At 38.5% G+C, this 25,775-nt stretch overlaps 1 protein-coding gene across 3 annotated transcripts; it reads left to right on the forward strand.

The window, feature by feature from the left end:
* Positions 1–3,357: 3,357 nt before the first annotated feature.
* Positions 3,358–25,529, forward strand: lrp12 (low density lipoprotein receptor-related protein 12). Of its 3 annotated transcripts, none has more exons than XM_051670298.1 (7): positions 3,358–4,943; positions 12,228–12,284; positions 14,216–14,351; positions 15,142–15,344; positions 16,544–17,645; positions 18,228–18,360; positions 22,135–25,529. In XM_051670298.1, the coding sequence occupies exons 1-7, from the start codon at positions 4,877–4,879 to the stop codon at positions 23,053–23,055; spliced, it is 2,619 nt and encodes an 872-aa protein (XP_051526258.1). In that variant the 5' UTR covers positions 3,358–4,876; the 3' UTR covers positions 23,056–25,529. The 3 variants fall into 3 exon arrangements, with proteins under 3 accessions (XP_051526258.1, XP_051526259.1, XP_051526260.1); XM_051670299.1 differs by lacking the exon at positions 3,358–4,943 and adding an exon at positions 5,454–6,525; XM_051670300.1 differs by lacking the exon at positions 3,358–4,943 and having other exon boundaries at positions 12,231–12,288.
* The last annotated feature ends 246 nt before the right edge of the window (positions 25,530–25,775 follow it).

Genomic DNA, 25,775 nt, shown 5'->3' on the forward strand with positions numbered 1-25,775 from the left:
TAACAATAAGCTTCTATTTGTTAACATTTGGCATCATGAACTACCAATGAACAATATATTGTTTACAGAATTTATTTATATTGATTAATGTTATCTTAATAAAATACTATTGTTAATTGTTTGTTCATGTTAGATCATATTGCAATAACTAATTTTAACGTATAAAACTTTTAATTACAAAATGGGTTACACTTTATTTTACAGTGTCCTTGATACAGTGTAATTACAGACGTAAGTACTGAGTAATATTAAATAACAGCATGTACTTACTATAGGTTCATGGTTAGGGTTAGGGTTTGGTTTAGGGTTAGTTGCTTGTAATTATGCATAATTTAGTGTTATTACTATAGTCACTGGACACTGTAAAATAAAGTGTTACCAAAATGTTTTATTAATATGCAGTATGTAGAAATTACCATTAACCAAGATTAATTAATGCTGAAAAAGTATTGTTCATTGTTAGTTCATGTTAACTATGTGTTAACTAATGTTAACAAATAGAACTTTATTGTAAAGTGTTACCACAGTACCACATTTCAAAATAATGCATTTTGTAGCAACACTGCATACAAGTCCTTACTTTGCTTCATTTTGAATTTCATTACAAATGTAATTTATAAATCCTCTGAAAATCAGTGAAAATATCTCAAAGAGGTTCATGGTGGTGGTCACTACGTACATTCACACAGTGTACTCGGAACATTTGGATTGCTAAAAAATGACATAACAAAAATGCTGCTTAAAAACGCAATATGACAAATCCCCGTTTAAAACGACAGTCAAAAGTAACTCCAGCAGCCTTTGGACTCTGAGGACACAAAATCCTAAACCATCTGTTTACTTCCTAACGGATTTAACCCTGTCACGGGGCATGCGTGGATGACACAGCATCTGTCACTCACTGTGAGGTTCATGAAGGGGCACACGGGCCGTTTGAATAGAGACAGATTGAATGTGATGACCTCTTTCACTATAATGACAGGGAGACCCTGCAGTCAAAGTCTTTGTTTAATGCAGCATAATGCTTTCCATTATAACAGCTAAATAAGATGCTACATCTCTGAGTACTTTCACATTAGCCATGGCTCTGCTGAACTTTGGCAATGAGTTAAAGAGACAATGAGAATTTTATTTCCTAAATTATTACTAATTAAAGCATGAATACCACAGGAATACACTACGGTTTTATGACAACCATTAAAAACAAACCATCCAAAATTTAAGCATAAAAATATAAATGATAATGTCAAATTAACATGAATTTATTCATTTCTAGCATTTAGTTTGTCCCTCTTTTGCTTTAATGACAGCATGCACCCGAGCTGACATGGACTTCAAAAGTTTGTAAAAACAGTGATGATCATGTTATTCTGCATGATTTGAGAAGAGCATCTTGTGTGCTTCAATGGAAACAAAGAAATCTGACCTTTTGCACAAAGGAGTTTACATGGTCAATGTCACAAATTTGCTTACATTTGATTGGTGACCTAGAAATACTGCAGAATCTTAAATGTGTTCTGCCATTTCATCACTTTGTTTTACATTTTTCAAAATCTTAAATATTTGTTTATTTCAAGGTTTACATATGATTTTTAATCCCAGATTTTAATGTGCTCACAGACTTTCAGACCCCACTATTTTATATAACATTTATCATAGCTACCAGAATATGACAGACAATTCTGTCTATTATACCAGGGATGCAGTTCATTCCATAAGACTCCAGTTGTTTAATCCATGTCTTCTGAAGCGATCTAAATCGATTTTGGGTGAGAACAAATCAAAATATAACTAATTTTTCAGTGTAAATCTTGCCATTGCAGTCTCTAGGCAAAATCATGATTTCAAGCTCGATTACACCTATTACTTCTTATTGGTTGATACATGCGCAGAGCACTAAAATGGTGCTAGGAAGTGTAATTGAGCTTGAAATCAAGATCGCCAAGGAGACTGCAGATGCCAAGATTTATAGTGAAAAATTAGTTCTATTTTGGTCTGTTGTCACCCAAAACTGATTGTATCACTTCTGAAGACATGGATTAAACCGCTGGAGTTTTATAGATTATTTTTATGCTGCCTTCATGTGCTTTTTGGAGCTTCAAAGTTATGGCCACCATTCACTTGCATTGTATGGACCTACAGAGCTGAGATAGTCTTCTAAAAACCTTTGTTTGTGTTCAGCAGAAGAAAGAAAGTCATACACATCTGGGATGGCATGAGGGTGAGTAAATGAAAGAATTTTCATTTTTGGGTGAACTATTCCTTTTACTGAGTGACTTCTTAGAATATTTGAATTAAGAAATTAATTTGACACACCACAAAACCATTTGAAATGAATCATTGAAAGCAAAAAGGTTATTAAAAATTGTAAATAACTTAAAACAGTGTTGTTCATCAGAGGGTTTGTGACCCTTAGGAGGTTTGCGGCAGTACTGCAGGCAGCCTGCCAATTATTGTTTGATCTCAAACTATTTTTTGTGGGTAAAAAATACAATATTGTTAACTTTAACCAAAGCCAGATTTAGGAAGCAAAAGTTCAGCTAAATGTTTAATTGTTTCTGTGCAAAAAATTTATTCTCCCGAGAACCCGCGTCCACGAGCGTGAAGATTACATTTTGGCTTCACTATAGGCTATGCATAATTTAATTTAATTTAACCCTACTGATCTCAGTTCAGGAGACTCTGTGCTGTCATGAAAGGGTTAAACTTTTGATGTACGGAGTCATGTGACCAAACAACATGGCGCCGATCTCATCTGAGTTTGTCTTTAGGAGAAACGGCAACAAAACTACATCTGGTAAGAAACTTCATTAAGTTTTTACATTAAAACCTGTTTGAGTCAAAAGATTAGAGTCTCTAGTTTCATCCGATATGCCATTTAAAAAATTCCATCAGTTTATCGCGGAACGGCATGCTGTTAAACACGATGACCTCGTATGTGGACTATAGCCTCATTTTCCTTAAGATATCCTATATTTACTGTGCATTATCACATAGAGAATAAATTGATGCATCCAAAAGCTGAAAAATTTTGCTTTCAGAGGCTTTATATGGAGTTACGATGAATATAAAGTGCATTTTAAACTGTTCTGAGACCAGTGAAGACAGACAGCATACTGGAGGTTAAGTCATTCCCTCACTAGGGAGCAAGGGAGCATCCAATAGCTCTCCTATGCAGCCAAGTGCATTCACTCCTAAAATCCAGTCAAAAGTTCAGTTTCAGGCTGCAGATGATGTTTGGACCACTCAACATGTTTGGCAGACATGGGACAATGATAATCAGTACATAGATTCAGAATTTATAATGTATAATTTTAGCAGTGATTGGATGATGCTGGCCATTACTTTGAATCAGAATGATCTATGCTCATTTCTGATGTAATTTCTCAAAAACATGAACAACCAACACTGCTGGAAACAAACAATTTGATAATAAATAAATAAATATATAAAATATATAAGATTTCTATATCTTTTTTATGTATTAAAATTTCACAACAATAAATAAATAAATATATAAAATATATCAGATTTCTATATCTTTTTTATGTATTAAAATTTCACAACTTAGTTCCGCTATCCACATATGTGGACATACATTTTTAGGAAAACCATTTTGTCTTTTTTTGGCATGTTTGTAAGCGGCTAAATATTACACATAAAAAAAGGGGAATGGAAAATACACACAGCAGTCACGCTCTGGTCTCAGGAGGGTATAATGGGGCCCTGCCCTGCTATATATCCACTAAGGGGTCCTCATCCCAGAAAAATGGAGATCCCTGACTAAAAAAAAAAAAAAATGGTGACCAGTTACAGCAACTTAAATATACATTCAAACTTTCCCTTTTTCATTCATATAAATGTTAAGCTAAAATATTGATGTTGATAAAAATAAAGTTCATGGACATGTCAGGCTACATGTCAACTAGTCCTGTATATGCAAGTCCTAGAATAATGCTTTGACAAACTGTAATCTCCTGTAAGGTCATGCAAATAAAGCATTGTTGAAGAAAGTAAGTGTGTGTGGGTGTGTGTGTGTGTAAGGGGTGGAGAGAAGGGGCGGTTTGTGGTGGTAAATACCCGGCTGCAACAACACACGAGCGAACGGAAAGGCCAAAATTCATTGTGTTTGTTTGTGCATTACAGTCAGACAAGCGGACGAGCAGGCCTGATAATATTATATTCAGTGTTTATTGATCAGGTATCAGTGAGTGCCATCATGCTGTAGATCAGTGTGTGGCTAAATTTGTCTGGATTAGGGCTCTTTAACACATTTAAACTCTTGGAATTAGCGCTTTCACGGCGGATCATCGATAGATTAGTGTTGATCTCGTCTCAGGATTTTTAAGGACACTGTTTGTGTGTGTTTTACAGGAGCTCGATAGCCAACAACAAAAGCGCTAGCACAACCGGCTAGTCAAACACTGGTGCCTTTAGTCATTTTATTTTTTAAATATACCCGCGATGGACATCAGAAATGGTTTAACGACCTTATTAATTAGTTAAATCGACATTTCGCCTCGTAGTTGCATTAATTCGGTCGGTGGGTTTGATATTAGTAGATTAGATGTGTAGGTTGACATTAGCATTAGCCCGTTAGCATTAGCGGCTCCTTTGTTGTGAACTGTGTCTGCTAAGACTGGTTTGTGCTTTAAGTTTCGGGAAATTATCGTTTTTATTTATTTTTTAATCGGGTATATTCTCCTTATCATTTAAACCAAGCTGTAACACTTGCGTTTTAGTGAGATAGAGATATTAAAATAAAGGAAATGTTGGACGGGTAGTGTTTAATCAATAGCAACACAAACTCAGATTTTGTGTAAAATATAACGGTAGTAAAGCTACAGCGTAGCACATTTATAGTTTAAGAGCCATTATGGCCTTCACTTTGAGCTTAAAGGAGATCTGTGTATTATGGACACATCTGCTCTTCATTGTCATGGGTAAGATACTACATTTCTCTATTTTACACTCAAATATAATGAGATCTCTCTCTCTATAAATATATGTATGTATCTGTAATATATATATATATATGTATATACACACACAAATGTATGTATGTGTGTGTGTGTATATATATATATATATATATATATATATATGAAATACTTGTTGGTTATAAGCAAATTGAAGTATATAGTATGATATACTATCTCCTAAATGCTAAATAATAGCTGTGAAATAACAGAGTAGGGATGTAAAGCATTCAGTGGTAGTGCTTCTGTGGGAACATAGTCTGTTGGTATTCATTCACAGACATTGTGGTTAAAATGGGATTTGATTTAACTGATGCCATGTAAATTTGCGGTGAAACTCTCAGACCAACACGTTTATACATCTAGAGTAAAATGTGATGGCATGGCTTGTGTGTTTGAGATCGGGGTGAATGAAGGGAACAAAGACTTCTTTTGTTTACAGGAGCCCTACAGCAGTAAATCCCAACCAGGGGTGTATTTGCACCCCAGGGGTACTTAAGCAGGGTCCATGGGGTACTAGGAAACATTTCCATTTTGTTTTGTTAAACCTTTAAAACAGAAATTATGGCTAAAAATAAAACAATTTGGGCAGTCAATAGATTCAAATAACTAATTGTGAATAGTTACCGATCAGACTGTCAGTGTGGGGGACAAAAAATTTGAGATCAGTCAACAGCATATTTATGGTGTAATGTTGATAACCACAGAAATAATATTGACTTGTCCCTCAATTTTATATATATATATATATATATATAAACTACAGTTACACCAAGGCGCTTACAATGGAAGTGAATGGGGCTAGTCAATAAACGCTACATTTACATTTATGCATTTGGCAGAGGCTTTTATCCAAAGTGACGTACATTGCATTCAAGGTATGCATTTTTTCAGTTCACAGGGAACACACAAATTGAACCCTTGATCTTGGCGTTGATAGCGCCATGCTCTACCAGTTGATCTACAGGAATGCTGTATGCTAAAATTGCTTGCTAAGCTTGTAAGTGTAAAGTTAAATTCAATAGTAAAACTTTGTTGTCATAACAACAAAACCCTATCCACCTTTTTCCTGGGGATCTTACTGGGGAAACGAATGTGGGTAGGACTTCCGCCGGAAGCCGTAGCTCTGGCTGCAGTCATTTTAGACCCTGTTTACAGCTGGAAATAAGATTGGATTTGGATGATCCGATCGCAGATGGTCAGCACTAAATATAGTTGTTGACGGGGTGCAAAATGTTTTGTGATTGGATCACAAAAACACATACAGAGGTAGTCAAAAACCACCTCACATTTGAGCTTTAAAAACACCGTCCTGATGCGTCCCGGATGGCAGCGAAGCACCACCTCTCACCAGGCAATCACCCGCCGAACAAAAGTTTAAATTTACATGTGGATTTAAAAGGAAATAACCGTCCAATTAGGAAAACTTGAAAAAGCGATTACATACCCAAGGAACTTCACAGCTCTTCCTCAGTGTGTCTGTCTGATTTGAACATGCAGTGTGACAAGATGACAAGCACACACATCTGAAGCAGAACTAACACAGGTACTCCACTAAAACAACCGATAATTTTGCTCGAAATGTTGCATTTGTGCTTAGATTAAATCTCAGCTTCATCTGGCAGAAACAGCGTGCCAGATTTGTTCACGCTTTTGTCTTCATGACTTTTTTGCCGTTTATTATCGTTCAGTAACACACTGATACAGTGATTGATGTATGTCCTCATGAAATCAAACAGGCTCTCCTCAAAATCCCAACACCACAATGAAAGAATGAATGGACGAATGCCACAACAACATCTGTGTTTACTTGACAATGGAAGTAATGTAGGAAAAAGGTGGATAGTCCCAGTTGTGCATATAACTTTACACAGATAAAGTTAGCAAGCAGTTTTGTAACATAGAAATCATGTTAACACGCATATTGTTCACGCCTTGTGGCTATATTTTTAAAATAGTTTTTATTTTAGCATTCATGAACTGAGGCCTATACCATGAAGCCGGTTTAGGTGGCTAGCCAGGTAAGTTTCAGTTTAGTTTGCGACAACGCAAAGTGAATATCTCTCCCTCTCCATGTTTTACGCGATTGGCTGTTTGATGCAAACGTCACTCATTCATGTGAATGCGCACATGAACTAATCTTAAACTCAGGATCAAAGCCTGAGTTGACAAAGTTGATGAGCAGTATCATGGCACCAATTAAAGGAATAGTTCACCCAAAAAATGAAAATCCTCTCGTGATTTACTCACCTTTAAGCCATTCCAGATGTGTAAGACTTTCCTTCTTCAGCAGAACTGAAGTGAAGATTTTTATAAGCACATTTCAGCTCTGTTTGTCCATACAATGAAAGCGAATGGGTGACATTACGCTGCTGGCTATTTGACGGTCCAAAAGACATATTTAGGCAGCATAGAAGTAATCCACACAACTCTAGTCGATCATTGAATGTCTTCTGAAGCAAATCGATAGATTTGTGTTAAAAATAAATCATTAATTAAAAACGCTTCCTGCCAGCAGTTGACGCATCACGGAGCTGTCGCGTGTCGTAAGCGCAATGGCGCGTTCACGTGAGAAGTCGGAAGCGCACGCTTTGTATGCAACAGAGGAACGAACGTCACACAAGAGTTCGGTCATTTCAAACAGCAATACAGCGGTGGGTGGAAGCAATGATTTAAAGTTAAAAACTTTTTAATTATCGATTCGTTTCTTACACAAACCTATCGATTTGCTTCTGAAGACATTAATGGCACTTTTCCACTGCAGGTTACGGTTCGACTCGACTTTGCTCGCTTTACTTTTCTGAGCTTGCTTTTCCACTGCAGTTTAGTGCCACGTCAAAGTGGGTGGGATTATAGGCTGATCGTCATAGATGCGCTGCCTCTATTGCCGTGACATCATCTTAAACGCGACACAAACATTACTGACCATAAACAATAACACGTCCGCTAGCTGTTAGCTACTAGCTCATTGTGCTGCATAAAGCAGTTGTTGCATGGTGATTTTACACAAGTGTAACAGTTAAATTGGCCTGGTTGTTTTAGAAGCAAGCTTTCCAGTGGCTGGTCAAGTAAATAAAGTGAAGCTTTCAAGCAGAGTATAGAGTTAATGTAACAAAACGTACCATCCTCCATCGTGGACTCCAACAACGCTGAGTCCAGGGCACTCTCCCTCCCATTGCTCGCTGGTCTATTGCCATAGAACCACTTAGCCCATTTGGTTGAACCACTTCCATTTCTTCTCTTTGAACCACTCCAGCTGTTGTGGTCCTTGATGGTTCTGTAGTCACTTAAGTTTTTTTTACTTTTCCCTACACTGTTGGTAGGTCCGGTGGTAGCCGTGTGCAGCCAACAGCTGAGACACTTCCTGAAAGACTTTTCGTTTTGCGTTGTTTCATTCGTCGCTAACGAGAGGAACGTCTGCACCTCGTTTATTGACCACAGCGTGAATTTGCGCACAGACATTTATTTTTACAATTCGAAAGTCGCGTGAACAAATGATATTGCTGTCGCTGTTGATAACTTTAAAACTAGCGGGTTGATGTCCCGTGTCGCAAATCCAGTGACGCTGGTAGTGGCGATTCTCTCTGACCAATCAGTGATCTGCAGGGTTTTGACGTCACATTTAGTATCGGCTCGGCTCGCTTGGAACCTTGACCGAGGTGGTGCTAAAAAAAAGTACCAGGTACTATCCACAGTGGAAAACCCCCAAATAGTGAGAAGAGCACAGTCGAGTCGAGCTGTACCGTGCAGTGGAAAAGCCCCATAATTGATCGACTGGAGTCGTGTGGATTACTCATATGCTGCCTAAATATGATTTTTGGACCATCAAACAGCCAGCAGCGTCATGGCACCCATTCGCTTTCATTGAATGGACAAACAGAGCTGAAATGTGCTTATAAAAATCTTCATTTCGGTTCTGCTGGAGAAGGAAAGACTTACACATCGGGATGGCTTAAAGATGAGTAAATCATGAGAGAATTATCATTTTTGGGTGAACTAATCCTTTAAGCCTGATTGGATTGGTTTTGTCAACTCAAAACTAATCATGTAGCCCTGAGTTTGTTCAACTAGCTTCATGATATAGGCCCCTTGGCCCCATTCACTTCCATTGTAAGTGTCTCACTGTAGCTAACTGTAATGTTTGCTTCTTTTTTTTTTTAATAAAAGGACTAATAAAAATTATTTTTGTGATCAGTGCCACAAATGCGGTCGATTGATCTTGACTTGTATTGAACACAGAAGTTATTTTAATCCCAAGAAGTCATCTTGACTGAAAACAAAACAAATTCAGCATTTTCTCACTTTAATTTTTATCCCCTCCAGATTTCTGCTGTTTTCCTGTTAGTTGTATTATCAGTGTTTTTGGGGAGTTCTGTTTTTTCTTTTCACTTTTGTTTTTGTCAGGACTCTTTCGATCTTTCCACAACTTGTGATAAGATCATATGATCATGCACTCTTTGTGCAAAACAGTTGATGTTACACCCTTTGGCAGTTTAAAGGTAATATTTCAAAAAGGCTAGATAAATGTGATTGTTAATCGCACTCCAGTTATTCAGGATTGCTTTTAAAGGGTCTTTAAGGACAGATCCATCTGTTCCATTTGTCAGATCTGTTACTAGTGAGATTACAACAGCCCTATTGATATAGATTAACTGAAAAATCAGCTGTGTCCATCAGTTGTTGTACATTTGTTGTATGGCAGTGGTCAGGTTTGCATGTGGGCCGTTTCCATCATGCAGACAGAAGTGAGGGAAACCCCAACATATACCACACTGTTGTCGATGGCCATATGCTTACCAAGATTAGGCCTTGTTTTTAATCCCATTGAATTGTTTGGTTGACAATGAATCTATTTCAGCATTTTCTAGCTGTATTTTTCAAGATTAGTGGTTAAAAAGTATTATTTTCAAACCCATGAGACATGCTGGTTATCAATATAACCCTATCAGGGCTCCAGACTGCGACTAAAATGGTTACAATTGCGACCAAAAATAATTAATTGCGACAATAATTTAGAATCTAGTCGCCATTGGCGACAGTCGGGTTGTGTGTGTTCATATGTGGTTTCGTCAGATATCATCTTGTGAGTTATTGAATACATCTTTAGAGTGCACACCACCAGTGTGTCTCACGCCACTTTTCACCCATTCTGTTTCTGACGAGCTCGCTGCACCGCACGCAACAACAAACCCAGCGCGAGAGAGTCGAACAAATGACTCTTTTGAACCGGGTCTTTTTCATGAATCGCCCGAAAAGAACTGAGAGTTTGAACTCAGGAGCTCAGGTTAGAAGTTTGAATCAGATTCATTATATATACTGTAAAAAATGTCTGTAATTTTAACAGTAAAAGACTGTAAAAATGCTACAGAAATAAAATGTTAATTGATTAACAAGTATTAACTGTAAAATATACAGTAACATTTTTATATATTTTAAAAGACAATACATTAGTTTTTACAATAAAATGTTGTAAAAATTACATTTCTTAGATTGAAAAAGTATGATTTTCCTGTATAATGAATGGTAAAAAAAAAAAAATTACACGTTTAGCAAGAAAGTACATTTACTTTTTACAGCAAATTATTGTTAAAATTACAGTATAAAGCAGTAATCGGGCGTTCCCACAATTCCCTGCGTGACCCATTATATTTTATGGGAATAGTTATGTTTCTTCTTATTTTTAATATCAGTTATGTACATTGGGATGTAGTTTAGTTAATGTTTATTACATTATTTTAATTTCACATGTGTTACCCTGATGGTGTTTAGTGTTTGTGTGAGTGACACTGAGCACTGTCTCTACATGTTTATTGGTTATTGCTCCTGGAAGAGCCACTATTGATGAACTTCATGTCATCATGTGCTCTTCTGTAGTTACAACAAATACCTTATAAAGTAAAAAGCAGATTTTTACAGTTTCAGTAGGCTAATATCAAGTTTATGAGGGTTTTTTTTTACTGTAAATTTAACTTTTTTTTTTTTAGTGCCATCGTGGTCATGTAAATTACAACAGTTTTAAACTGTAAAATTTACAGGTTGTTCTGTAAAGTTGTTTACATTTTTACTGTATTTTTTACATAATTATTCTGGCAACCACAGCCAATTTTTTTTACAGTGTGTGTGTGCATATATATATATGAGAGATCCATTTTTTTGACACTTAGGACAATCGAGGGACTATTACACAAGGCGCAAACATTCATTGATGCTCAAGAAGACAGTACACTACTATATGCAAACTATACAGAATAAATATCTAAATATCTGCTTACATAGATTCTGAAGGGCAGTACTAAATTAAAAAATATGTTGTATCTTGTATTTGTATAAATTATGAAAGGGTTGTGAACATTGATGAGACAAAAGGGGAATGCAAACGTATGCATTTCCTCAACTATACTCTATTAAATCTCCGATTAATGGGTTATCAGCTGTCTTTTCTTCTGCTTTCTATCTTGTTTCTGAACAACAATCTAATATGAGCAATTATATGATTTGGCACCTAAAACAGCCATTTGGCTCCTTAATGTTGCAGTTAAGGAGCCAATGGCTCCCAAGTTTTTTTTTAGTCTGGAGACCTGCCTATATTAGCCGAGGGTTATGCAGGTTTAATTAAAATGTTCAGTACATTTGCAACAAGACATTGCAATCAGTCTTGTTCTTTTCGTTTAGCTATGGGTCTGTTTTTGGCAAGCTCACAAACTAGGTGCAAGTTATAACATGCTATAGGCCTAACAGTTTACCAATTCTATAGAGATGTCTATTCTCTTGAATAATCTTTCATATCCATTCCAATATTAGTGTCAGAATAGTCTTACGTGTGTATTTTAACAGTAAGCAATGTGTCTTAAATCAATGTGGGGGTTTAATTGTGCTAAGATGCTTCACAAATGTAGGAAGTGTTCTGAGTCAGACTGGTAACAAGCTGTGCCATGGTAAAATTGCTTTAACAACTTCATGTTGTTTCTGCTTATTACTTGGGTTTTCAAAGCCCTGCTGAGGTGTTACCGACTAGATTTGCGCATATTAGTTTCTGCAACACTGAAGCATCATATATGTAGTGTCATAGCCCTATCTGTTTACCGATTAATCTGTGCCGAAATATTTTGTAAGATTCATCAAGTATCTAAATTAAATCGATTTAATTAGTTATCGGCCATTTACACCACCTTAGTCATCACTATCTGCAAAATCCACTATCGGTCGATCTCTATTTGAAATACTTGTTATTTTTTTCTGTTCTTGCAGGAAATGCAGTTTCTTCACAACACAGTGAGAATGTATATGTATCAGGGATGTCTAACGGTAAGTCTGGTTATTAATCTCAGGATTATTTTACATCCGTTAGTGTAATTCATTTTGTTAATCATCTCTGTGGACCAACTGTACACAATATCAAAGCTTCAAAGTGTGCAGAAACAGTTTTTAGGCAGCTGTATGTGTCTTAGCACAGATCACTATGTGCTCTTGACAAAGGAATGTAAGGCAGAAGCAAGATCACTATTTAGCTCCGATTTCAACACACATGTTTCCTCTTGCCTTGGTAACTGTTAACTGAAAGATTACCTGCTGTTTCTGTTTCTATTAGAGACCAGCTTTATTTTTAGCATTGAATTGTAAACATCCGTAAATGAGGTGAATCCACACTATTGGGTTTAAATGCAAAGCCTTTATAATAATTTACTGTTTTGGTGTTAATATTTCTTTTACCAATAAATTCACACTCTAGCTCTGTTTCAAAACCTGGTGAGTTGACTATTTAGTTTCATAGTCATGCTACAGACACCAAGCCTGTTCCATACAGTAGGATTTATTTTTATTCATGCTGCCTTCTAAGACACCTCTTTTGCCAAAATCTAAGGCAGCATTGTTAGTAGGAATGTGCAAAACTACCAATTTTCAAGTCAGTCAAGTGGTTACAGCGACTAGTCAACTAGTCGGTGCAAATTATAACGTATAATTAGACTTCGTATGTTCACGTGACTCCAATTAGACACGCTTCAGAGGGAGATACGGGTGCTAAGTGCAGCATCATGATGACTAACGGGTATTCAACAAATAAATTGGCTAACATCTTATTGCACAAAACTAAGTAAGAAAAGGAAGCAATAAGAGGCTCTAATACATTTGTGTCAGTAAATACATGTGGTACATTAATGACCTATAACTTAAACACAATAAAAATTTTGCTTAATTTGATCAGTGACCAATGAAGTAATTACAACTTGCATGTATATTCTTCAGGAGCCTGGCTAAATGAGCAAGCACTGTTACTGCATTCCTGACATTGGTCAGACCCTCAGTCACCCCTCAGAGTCAAATACACAAATGACCTGTAACATTAATGATCATAAAATAACCTGAATAAATGCACATTGTAAGAAGACGATGATTACATTTTGATTATAGCAATTGCTAGAGAATGTATTCGACTCATCATCAGACCAAATAGACTGGGGTAAATCCACCCCTTTAACACCAATACAACATGGGCCGCCATCTTGAATGTATCACATGACAACAAATACGTCATTTTTTTCGAAAATCTCCATTTTCCCAGTCCACACTACAACGCAAATACAGTGTTTTCAAACTTATCCACTTGAGATACTTTTTTCGAAAAGCTTAGTTTTCACTGGATTAAACATAAAAATAAAAAAAAGATATTTTTTTTGTTTTTAAATTCATCTGGATTAATGTGGACGTAGTCTTAAATTATTAAAAAGACAACTTCTTGCAGAGGGTTTTACTGTGCTTACTGTTATTCGCTGTTAAGCACAGCAAGCTATCATTACAAAAACGCTCTCTAAAAAGTTGCGTCTCAACTAATTTGAGAATTGTGCCTCCCATTAAAACCACCATCACTAAAAATACGCTAGTAGTCGACCCAGCTATCGACTAGTCAGATGTTAGACGGCTAGTCGATTAGTCGACCACCCTGGCACATCTGTAGTTGTTAGCATAGCACAATGCTAACATTGCAGCCAATTGGGAGTAAAGTCTCCTGTGTGCTTCACGTTAGGAGGAGTATTTGTGTGGAACGTGGTGTTGCTGTCAATATATAGCATCCAAATAAGTCACATAAGAGGTTGTATTTCGGTTAGGATGCTATGTGGACAGTAGACAACAGTGCAGCTCTCTAGGTTTTGGAACAGAGCCATTATGTATGAATCACCATGAATGTGTTTGAAATGTGTGTTTGTGGTCCTAACCTTTGTTTGGGTGGTTGCCAACAGCCTGTGGAGATGTGGCTGAGCAGATCAGGGCATCCAGTGGAGTGATAACCAGCCCTGGCTGGCCCTTTGAGTACCCATCTCGCATCAACTGCAGCTGGAACATAAGGGCCAACCCTGGAGAGATCATCACCATCAGGTAACGTCTCAACACAATACTGCAATATAGACAATATTCACCACTCCTCTAACATAATCAAGAGCTGAAAATATTTATAGTAGTGAGCATCATATTCATGATATGTGTAAATTAAGGCTCAACCACCCCTCTTTGCTGAATTATGGCCTTATTTACTGTAACTTTCTGCAGTGGTGGAATTTGTTTGCAAAGTAAGGCAAGCTAACATCTTTCATAGCATCTACACTAAAGCACTCTTGCTTGAGCTATAAACAATATTCTGCTTTCATAGATACAGATGTACAACACTAAAGATGTGTTTCCTTTTTATATTTGTCATTGCTTTTCAACATTTTGATATTTTGAATTCTGTGTCAGCTTGTGGGAAGGATGGTATATCTGTTTTTAAAGAGAGTAATTGCCACCTCACTTCTTTGAACTAGTTTTAACTTAATTTCTATATTTGTTTCTGCATCTGCTCGGTCTTGTCTCAGACTGAGCATTTGTTTGCGTCTTTATCCAAACATGGTGTCCATGGTAATGGCACAAAAATAGACCCAATTGGTATTTTTTTTCCAGAGGATGTGTTTTTCTGGTAAACACAGCAACCTCACTAAGTCTGCCTTTGAGAACCATGTGCACCCTTTCTTATAAAGATGATTGGCTAAATTTGAGACACACATTTGGAATAGATTCTACCAGTTTTAAAATGTCCGTTTTTAATGAGACTTTTTTTATTGTATTAATGTCTCTGGGCGGTTACTACATGACTTTAAACATTTCTTTACTAACAAATCGGTGGTTCTTTTAGTTTCCAGGACTTTGAGATTCAGAGCTCACACCGATGTGGTTTGGATTGGATCTCCATTGGAACCTATAAGAACCTGGATGGGTACCGTGCGTGTGGCTCATCCATTCCGGCCCCATACATCTCTTCACAGGATCATGTGTGGATCAAGTTCCACTCTGATGACAGCATGACTGGAAAGGGCTTCAGGCTCTCTTACATAACAGGTAGGACTTGCTTTTTATATCCCTTAAGATACGGCTGCATCAAGATGCACTTGAGTAGCTGTCTCACTGTGTGGTGCTACCATGGGACACTCACGTGCATGCTCTCTGCCTCAAGCTGTATTTGGTTACTAAAAAAACGACCTGCTTTTCATAAACGCTCGACACTGTTCTTTCCAAAAAGATGTGATAAGCTTAAGTAATTAGTGACACTATTACTATTGCTTTAACTTGGGGATAGGTATTCCAACAAACCACATGCCTTGCATCAGCCTTGCTGAATAAATTAAAGTCCAAGCAGTAAAGCATCAGCTCCTCATTACTGTACTTTCAATGAATGAATGAATCTGTGGTGCTTTGTACAACACTTGTCGTGTAGAGGTAATAGCGGCGCTTGACGCTGGCATTGACACCCCCCCCACGCAAGTCATATGGAAGCCGCTATAGTATTAAATTTTGGGCATGAGGGCACCTACACAATAGTTTACACTGTGTCAAAGAATGCTGTGAATTAATTGATTTCAATGGTAGGGTAGAAAGCCCAGTTGTGAAATCCTTTTCTCTGTATATCTGCTTGATTTGAAACATACTCGACTCGTTCCACACCCCCTTAAAACTCTGATGGAGCATTTGATGGAAAGGAATACACAATTACCTTAACTTATCATACACCATTTGTGCCACAGAGAGGTGTGCTCTTTATTTTCTAAGCAATTTGATGTACGATTTTCACCTGGCAGAAGATAAAATGGGAAAAAATACCATAAAATCTATGGCATTGAAAGAAGGGACCCAAGCCATGTCTAGTGACCAGGAAATAAAAGACTTGGAGGTAGGCTCTTTTGACTTGGGCCAGGAAGCAACCACAGAGCAACGTGCTGAAAACCACTCAGAACACCCTAGCAACCACACAGTACTGCCCTGGCAACCAGCCAGAGCACTCTAGCTTCATGGTGGCAAGTTCATGGTGTGGTTCACCACTTAAAATTCTAGTTATTGCAGTGCTAATAATTTGGAGAACTTCTTACGGTACAAGAAAGTATTCTCAGAGAAGCAATCCCATTCTGTGCTATAGTGATGCTGTATATATCATTTGTCTATTAAAGCTGCCGGAAACTTGCTTTCTGCTGTTGCTCATGTTGTTAAACATCCTGTAAAATAGATCTCCAATAAAATAGAACAAATGTGTTTGTAATTTGTAGGGAAATCAGAGGAAGTGAGTTGCAAGCCGGACCAATTCCATTGCACTAATGGAAAGTGTATCCCGGAGTCGTGGAAGTGCAACACCATGGATGAATGCGGGGATAACTCGGACGAGGAGCTATGTCTGCAGCCTAACCCCTCCGCATTCTTCTCCTTCCAGCCCTGCGCCTTCAACCAATTCCCCTGCCTCTCACGCTACACCCGCATCTACACCTGCCTGCCAGAGTCCCTCAAATGCGATGGCAGCATTGACTGTCAGGACCTGGGTGACGAGATTGACTGTGATGTGCCCTCCTGTGGCGAGTGGCTGCGCAACTTCTATGGCACTTTCAGTTCACCCAACTATCCTGACTTCTATCCCCCTGGTAGTAATTGCACCTGGCTGATTGATACTGGTGACCACCGAAAGGTTATCCTACGCTTTATGGACTTTAAGTTAGATGGCACGGGCTATGGCGACTACGTTAAAGTCTATGATGGGTTGGAGGAGAACCCCAGGCGTCTGTTGCGTGTGCTGACGGCCTTTGACTCTCGAGCCCCCGTTGCAGTAGTTTCATCATCAGGACAGCTTCGGATCCATTTTTACGCAGACAAAATCAACGCGGCTCGAGGCTTTAATGTTACTTATCAAGTAGATGGCTTCTGCCTGCCATGGGAAATCCCATGTGGAGGGAACTGGGGCTGCTACACTGAGCAACAGCGCTGTGACGGCTACTGGCACTGCCCCAATGGCCGGGATGAGCTCAACTGCAGCAACTGCCAGGAGGATGAGTTCCCGTGCTCGCGAAATGGCGCTTGTTACCCACACTCTGACCGCTGCAACTACCAGAACCGCTGTCCGAATGGCTCAGATGAGAAGAATTGCTTTTTCTGTCAGCCTGGGAACTTCCACTGCAAGAACAACCGCTGTGTGTTTGAAAGCTGGGTGTGTGATGCACAAGATGACTGTGGGGATGGGAGCGATGAGGAGAGCTGCCCGGTAATCGTACCCACAAGAGTCATCACTGCCGCTGTAATTGGAAGTCTAATTTGCGGCCTGCTTCTGGTGATTGCTCTAGGCTGCACCTGCAAACTCTACTCACTCAGGATGTTTGAGCGCAGGTAAGCAAAAATACAGAATTTTCACACATAAAATTGTGCAGATAGCTAATCAGTTTGTTAGTGCAGAAACCCAGAAAGTAATCTTTCGTTTACTTGAAGTGCTGGGCAACCAGAAGTAAAACCATCTCCACAAATTTATCAGATAGAATCACCTGATCCACAAATGCCATGTGACCGTTCCCTCTATATTAGAACTCCTTGCAACAGGCAGGAAAAATACATTACACCGTGAAAAGCCCCTTCAAAAATGGGGCTCTAGTAAATCATCTACGATAGTTAAATGAAACATTTGTGGTTAAGTTGCTTGCAATTTTTTATTTTTTTTTTTTTATCCGAATACACCGCTACTTTTGAATGGCTGTCACTAGAGATGAATGCTTTATTGCCTTTTCGTGTGCCGAAAAGTTGGCAACCCTAGTGTAGTTACGGCATCTACCAGCAGGGGCTAACTGACAAAGCTGACATGCCAAACCTTGACCCCTGATCAGATGCATAAAAAATAATTGTTAAAGGGTTACAATTCTTGCTTTTGTGACTTTCTTTCCTTGAGGACTACCAAGATATTGGTTTGTTCCTTTTCAGGTCATTTGAGACCCAGCTCTCCAGGGTGGAAGCTGAGTTACTGAGAAGAGAAGCTCCTCCCTCTTACGGACAGCTAATTGCTCAGGGCCTGATCCCCCCAGTGGAAGATTTTCCTGTCTGCTCTGGAAATCAGGTAATGGAAGCTAAATAATTTGGTTTTTAACCAAATTAGTCCAAAGGAGTCTTGATTTTAGGGCTGCATTATATGATTATTTTGATATATAATTAATCCTTAATTATTTATGATTAAGCAGATAAAAAAGTCCATTATTTCCTGTATTTTGTTAATTAAAAAAACTTAAATAATTGAATGCTATACATTGTATACAAAAGGGTTAAATTATGAATGTTACAATTAGATCTGTCAGAATTAACGCATTGATTTTTCTTAAATCACGATTAATGCAATTACTGTTAATACAGCATAAACACTGATTAGAAGGGCAAACCTTTGTGATGTGTCCGCCCGGAGTCATCATTACACTTCACATCACAAACACACACAACAGCGCTTCTGTGTCAGTGATACAATGATGGGGAAAGGAACTCTTAATGCTATTTGATGTTTAAACAAGCCCAGATGAGACTTGTGATAGAAATCAAGTATTTTTCTGCCTAAGTAAGGCACATTTTAATTACCACAGAAGCACGTCAAGTCTTAACTCACCAAAATGCAGAATGAGTTTTTGTCTTCAAGCGCTTTTCATGTGGAGTTCAAAAAGGCACTTGACACCGGCGTTGCAGCCCTGTCGCGAATCATGAATGAAGCTTCACAATTGCTGTAACAAAGCAGATAACCACAGTCTACTGGCAAATTAATATTGTGGAGGATGAGAGTTTAAGATTTAATGCCCATTGCAATGAAAATGCAACCTATGTGGGGACTAGTTCTTTCAGTTAGTCAAACTCCCACTCAGACATTATGAACCGTTTAATGTTACTTTAATTTATGCTATTTTTGTGCATTTCTATCTTTATACTGTGGAAGGATATGTTTGGAAAATTTTAATAAAGCATTAAATTGTTACATATATATTTTGTTTTCTTTCGCAAGATGGAAATAAATGCATTTTGACAGGAAAAGAATATACAGTTGAAGTCAGAAATTTACATACACCTTATCCAAATACATTTAAACTCAGTTTTTCACAATTCCTGACATTTAATCATAGAAAACATTCCCTGTCTTAGGTCAGTTAGGATCACTACTTTATTTTAAGAATGTGAAATGTCAGAATAATAGTAGAGAGAATTATTTATTTCAGCTTCTATTTCTTTCATCACATTCCCAGTGGGTCAGAGGTTTGCATACACTGTGTTAGTATTTGGTGGCATTGCCTTTAAATTGTTTAACTTGTGTCAAACGTTTTGGGTAGCCTTCCACAAGCTTCTCGCAATAAGTTGCTGAAATTTTGGCCCATTCCTCCAGACAGAACTGGTGTAACTGGAGTCAGGTTTGTAGGCCTCCTTGTTCACACACGCTTTTTCAGTTCTGCTCACAAATTTCGGATTGAGGTCAGGGCTTTGTGATGGCCACTCCAATACCTTGACTTTGTTGTCCTTAAGCCATTTTGCCACAACTTTGGAGGTATGCTTGGGGTATTGTCCATTTGGAAGACCCATTTGCGACCAAGCTTTAACTTCCTGGCTGATCCACACAATTTTCCTTTCTCATGATGCCATCTATTTTGTGAAGTCCACTAGTTCCTCCTGCAGCAAAGCACCCCCACAACATGATGCTGCCACTCCCATGATTCACGGTTGGGATGGTGTGCTTCGGCTTGCAAGCCTCACCCTTTTTCCTCCAAACATAATGATGGTCATTATGGCCAAACAGTTCAATTTTGGTTTCATCAGACCAGAGGAAATTTCTCTAAAAAGTAAGATCTTTGTCCCCATGTGCACTTGCAAACTGTAGTCTGGCTTTTTTATGGTGGTTTTGGAGCAGTGGCTTCTTCCTTGCCGAGCAGCCTTTCAGGTTATGTCAATATAGGACTTGTTTTACTTTGGATATAGATACTTGTCTCCCTGTTTCCTTCAGCATCTTCACATGGTCCTTTGCTGTTGTTCTGGGATTGATTTGCACTTTTCGCACCAAACTACGTTCATCTCTAGGAGACAGAATGTGTCTCCTTCCTGAGTGGTACGATGGCTGCATGGTCCCATGGTGTTTATACTTGCGTACTATTGTTTGTACAGATGAATGCGATACCTTCAGGTGTTTGGAAAATGCTCCCAAGGATGAACCAGACTTGTGGAGGTCCTGTATAGGCCTACCTTCAAACTCCATGCCTCTTTGCTTGACATCATGGGAAAATCGAAAGAAATCAGCCAAGACTTCAGAAAAAAAAAAATGTGGACCTCCACAAGTCTGGTTCATCCTTGGGAGCATTTTCCAAACACCTGAAGGTATCGCATTCATCTGTACAAACAATAGTACGCAAGTATAAACACCATGGGACCACGCAGCCATCATACCGCTCAGGAAGGAGACACATTCTGTCTCATGGACAGAGGACAAAGATCTTACTTTTTAGAGAAAAGTTCTTTGGTTTGATGAAACCAAAATTGAACTGTTTGGCCATAATGACCATCATTATGTTTGGAGGAAAAAGGGTGAGGCTTGCAAGCCGAAAGACACCATCCCAACTATGAAGCATGGGGGTGGCAGCATCATGTTGTGGGGGTGCTTTGCTGCAGGAGGGACTGGTGCACTTCACAAAATAGATGGCATCATGAGGAAGGAAAATTATGTTGATATGTTGTTTCAATAAGACATCAGCCAGGAAGTTAAAACTTGGTCGCAAATCAGTCTTCCAAATGGATGATGACCCCAATCATACGTCCATATTTGTGGCAAAATGGCTTAAGGACAACAAAGTCAAGGTATTGGAGTGGCCATCACAAAGCCCTGACCTCAATCTGATAGAAAATTTGTGGGCAGAACTGAAAAAGCGTGTGCGAGCAAGGAGGCTTACAAACCTGACTCAGTTTCACCAGTTCTGTCTGGAGGAATGGGACAAAATTCCAGCAACTTATTGTGAGAAGCTTGTGGAAGGCTGCCCAAAACATCTGACAAAAGTTTAACAATTTAAAGGCAATACTACCAAACACTAACAAAGTGCGTTTCAAGTAAAGAAGGGAGACCATTTGTTCATAATACTTTACATCAACATATGTTAGCTTTGTTCAGAAAGTTTTAACTTATTTTAATGAATATCGCTTGAGTGATATGAACTTAACCTCTAAAAAGTTACGGACGTGATACAGCACTGAAATGCAGCGACATCTTAAATGTGGCTCTAATGTAAAAAAAAAAAAAAAAGCACTGTTATGACAAAGTGTGCATTCTTTTTCAGATAATACCATGTCTCACTGGAAAATGATTTTTGTTAAAGTGAAAAAGTGAGTCCTTCGATCCCTCTTTGGCAATTATAAAATATGGCTGTTTGAAAATGTTGTTTTAGAAAAGGTGCACCCCTCATGTGAGGTGGATAAACTATGCCATTTCCTAAAATAAATCCATTATAGTACTAGAAAACAGTAATATATCTAAATGAACTATTTAAAAGGGGGTTCGTGCCTTTGCTCAACTTTATTTTTCCATGGTATGGTTGGCATTTTTGTGGAATTGCTCAAATGTGTTTAAATGGAGAATGTTGTGAAAACATTACGTAAAAAAGTTAACCAAAATCAGTTATGCATTGCATTTATTGCATAAATATTTTTTGTGCCCCAAAGCAAAATGTGTCCGTTTAGTGTCAAAGATTTTGATACTATTGCTTCAGGATTCATTTTTAATGGATTTTAATGTGACCTTAACATTTCAGGCTTCTGTTACTGCATTATTTGCTGTTCTTTCTTTTCTAGTATAGCATAATATAACACTCCCTCTTTGTTCTTTCAGGCATCTGTTTTGGAAAACCTCCGACTGGCAGTTCGTTCTCAACTGGGCTTCACCTCAATCCGATTCCCCACCACGGGCCGCCATGGTAACATCTGGAGACGCTTGTTCAATTTCACACGTTCGCGGCAGTCTGGTTCTTTAGCCCTGGTTTCTGCGGACACTGAAGAGGGACCTGCTGGCAGCGGTACAGCACTTGAGCCGGAGCGACTCTGCTCTCACCGCGGACTCCTGCCCCTGGACTCCGATGACACAGATACCGAGAGCGAGCACCATCCCCGCAGGGATATCCCTGGAGCTGTTGGAGGCCTAATGGCCCCGCTTCCACAAAAAACTCCCCCTACTACAGCGGTGGAAGCCATTGTGTCTGTCTCTGCCAGCTCCGCTCCACTTGTCAGCCGTGAGAACAGCATCTCTGAGAGTATCTCAGAAAGTTCGGGAGTGAACGGACCTTCGTGTACCTCTGCCTCTACTGGGAGGAGCCCTTTCAGCAGTGCTCTTAGCCGGGTCAGCCGCAGCCTCCGCTGGATTCGCTTCTCCCTAGGTCGCTCTGGGGATGGCGGATCGAGCAGCATAGGGCAAAATCACAGCCCGCTGCGTCAGCTGGAACAGGGAAGTGCAACCTGCACTGGTGTCGGCATCAGGGGTGAGGAAGAGGACGATGTGGAGCTCCTTATTCCCATCTCAGACGCCGGATCTCTGGACAGTGATGAGAGTTCCAGGCCCCTGCTGGAACCAGGCCTGGAGCAAGCCTTGGGGCCTCACCTGGTCTCCACAGTGGTCTCTTTGAGAGGGCGGCTGGTGGGCAGGGATGGCCCCTGTGAACACTGTGGAATAGTCCACACAGCGAGGATCCCTGATGCTTGTCTAGAGGCAATGGCGAAAACAGAAACAAGTGATGATGAGTCACTGCTGCTATGTTAAGACTCTGAGGAATTCCCTGACTTGGTACATGACCCATATGACTCTGAAACACTCCCCTGCTCACAGCTTGCCATTTCTTTCGTCCCCTCTAGTGGAGCGGAGGTTGAATATCTTTAGATGCGTGTCCTCTGAGAGCTTCAGAGTTCAGGTACTTTTAAAGACCGCTCTGTATGTCATACAGAAGAGTACAAGAGCTCCCTGGTCCCCCCTCCACCCCCTCCACTGTGCAATATTATTATTCGTTGAGATGTTTACCAGGTCAAAGTCTATTTTTCTGAAGTCAAATTAAGGTCACGTAGTGCAGAGGGCGAGCCACTCTACAGTTCTTAAGCCGGGAAAGCAGCGCAAAAAATTTCTAACCTGCACGGTGTGGAACAAAGATAGACTGAACATTCGACCGCTGCCAGAGATGTTACCTTACCTTTAAGTTATTTGTCATTTGATGTCAGACATTTCTGTTGCATTTAAATAATATTCACCCAAAAATGAAGATTCTGTCATTTATTCACCCTCATGTCACTCTTTCATGGAACACAAAGGGTGACATTTTTGCTGAGATTTCTAAGCGGCTCTTTTTCTTACAGTAAAATCATATAGTGACCAGAGCCGTTCAAGCTTCTAAAACCACAAAAAAAGGACCATAAAAGTAGTCCGTGTGACTCGTAAAGCTATACTCTAAGTCTTAAAGCATATGATTGCTTTGTGTGAGGAACAGATAGAAATTTAAGTAGCCTTTTATCATTACTAACTTTCAAATCTCATTTGTGTTGGTGCACATTCAAAAATGGCATGTTAAAGGAAAATTCTGGGTTCAATTTAGGTAAAGCTCAATCAGTAGCATTTGTGGCATAATGTTGATTTCCACAAAAAATAATTACGAAGCATTCCTCTTTTTCTTTTTTTCCAAAAATTCAAAATTGCGGTTACCGTAAGGCACTTCTAAAGGAAGCTAATGGAGCCGGTCTATAAACACTAAAATACACTTTGTTTCAAAAGAATAGCAACATGATGTAAACATTATACCTGTTAACATGATTTTAGTGTAATTAAAATGGCTTACGCAACTTATCTGTGTTATATACAATATTACAACTTTGTTGCCATGACACCAGGACCCTGTAATCCCGGTTTTAGATATAAGTTAGTTAGCGATTTTTATCACACTAAAATCATGTGAACACGTATAATGTTTGTCTTATGGCTATACTTTTGAAGCCCCATTCAATTCCATTATTTTTTATTAAATAAACGATTATACTATTACTTTTTAAGAAACGAGGGATGAGCCAGAATTAGTTTTGTAGGAATTTATGTTATGCCACAATTGCTGTTAATTGAGCATAACTTGTTTTAAACCGGGAATATTCCTTTAAAGATGTTACATAAGGTTTGACATCAGTAATATGAAACATCATTGGTTCTTGCTTGTCAACGATCAGCATTAACATCACACTTTTATTTATTTTTTCTGGACACACCATGTTTGAATGTAAGAAAACATAACAAAACATAAGATTTGAGAGCTGTGCTGCCCTACAAAGGAAAAATCCAGTTACTGTGCCAACACTGAAACTGGGAAAACTGGCTTCAAGGTATTTCGCTTTTAGTGTGAATTTTGTAATTAGTGCAGCTTTCACATACGATTTTTTCTGAATCTGAGCATAGTTGAGCCAAATCTGTCTGTAAAGGGACAGATTGTTGTCTTAGAGCCCCAATTTTGGTCATAACTACATTTTGACAAAATATGCACAGTAATGTGGTGAAAGATGGACTACTTTTATGGTACTTTAATGGTGCATGGTAATCATTTTTGGAGCTTAACAGCTCTTGCCCCCATTCCCTTTCTTTGTGTGCAAAAGAGCAGCTTGGACATTCTGCAAAACATCTTTTGTGTTCCACAGAAAAATAAGTCATACAATTAAGAAAGAAACGAGAGTGAGTAGATGACAGAATATTATCTTTTGGGTGAACTGTTCCTTTAAACTTCTAGCAAAAAGTGGAAGATCACATAAAATAATAAAAAATGGTACATTTGTTGAGCTTAATGTGAGTTTGGTCCCTGCTAGAGTGGTTGTAGGTTTGTTACACACGATTATGGCTGAGGGACATTTATTTTTAACAGAGTATAATCTGAGAGGGAGCTAATATTTTTAAAGAAAAAAATAATGTACTGTATAACAGCCACTTTTGTTTGTTGTATTTATTGTTTTGTTACCATTAACTTTTTGGTAACCTTAATGTTTTGGTACTGAGAATTCTTGTGTGAGTGTGTATATTTATTATTGGTTTTCATTTCAATAGCGTTTACTTGAAAAGCATGTCCAGCTGTCTTGTGATTTTGTTTTTTCCATTTCATAATGCGGTGTTAATATATCTATACACACATGCACAAACACACAAATATATGTATATATATAAAGAGAAAAAGAAAGCTGTTTACTGCACTAAGAGAATAAAAAAAAGTGTTCATTCCACTTGTGTAATTTTTGTTTTCTAATATTTGTACCCTATATTTTGCATGTGCTGTTTTAAATGAGAAGACAGAGTATAATTTGTGGAGTGATCAAGACTAAGTGTTGTTAACCACAAGAGGGTGTTGTGTAGGTCGGTGATTTTTGAACATTTTATATAGTTTCTTAAAGGTAACCTCCCCACCAAGTGCACACCATTATGTTTGCTAATTAGATAAAATAATTGGAGGCTATATACTACTTTAGGAG

This window comes from Myxocyprinus asiaticus, chromosome 34 (assembly GCF_019703515.2).
Source record: "Myxocyprinus asiaticus isolate MX2 ecotype Aquarium Trade chromosome 34, UBuf_Myxa_2, whole genome shotgun sequence".
Lineage (NCBI taxonomy): Eukaryota > Metazoa > Chordata > Actinopteri > Cypriniformes > Catostomidae > Myxocyprinus > Myxocyprinus asiaticus.

What these genes read in the sequence shown, in the direction of transcription:
- lrp12 (XM_051670298.1), top strand. Translation starts at nt 4,877, where the DNA reads ATGGCCTTCACTTTGAGCTTAAAGGAGATCTGTGTATTATGGACACAT. An exon ending in TCTGCTCTTCATTGTCATGG is followed by an intron (nt 4,944 to 12,227) that starts GTAAGATACTAC and finishes CTGTTCTTGCAG; the next exon opens with GAAATGCAGTTTCTTCACAA. An exon ending in CTCAGGATGTTTGAGCGCAG is followed by an intron (nt 17,646 to 18,227) that starts GTAAGCAAAAAT and finishes GTTCCTTTTCAG; the next exon opens with GTCATTTGAGACCCAGCTCT.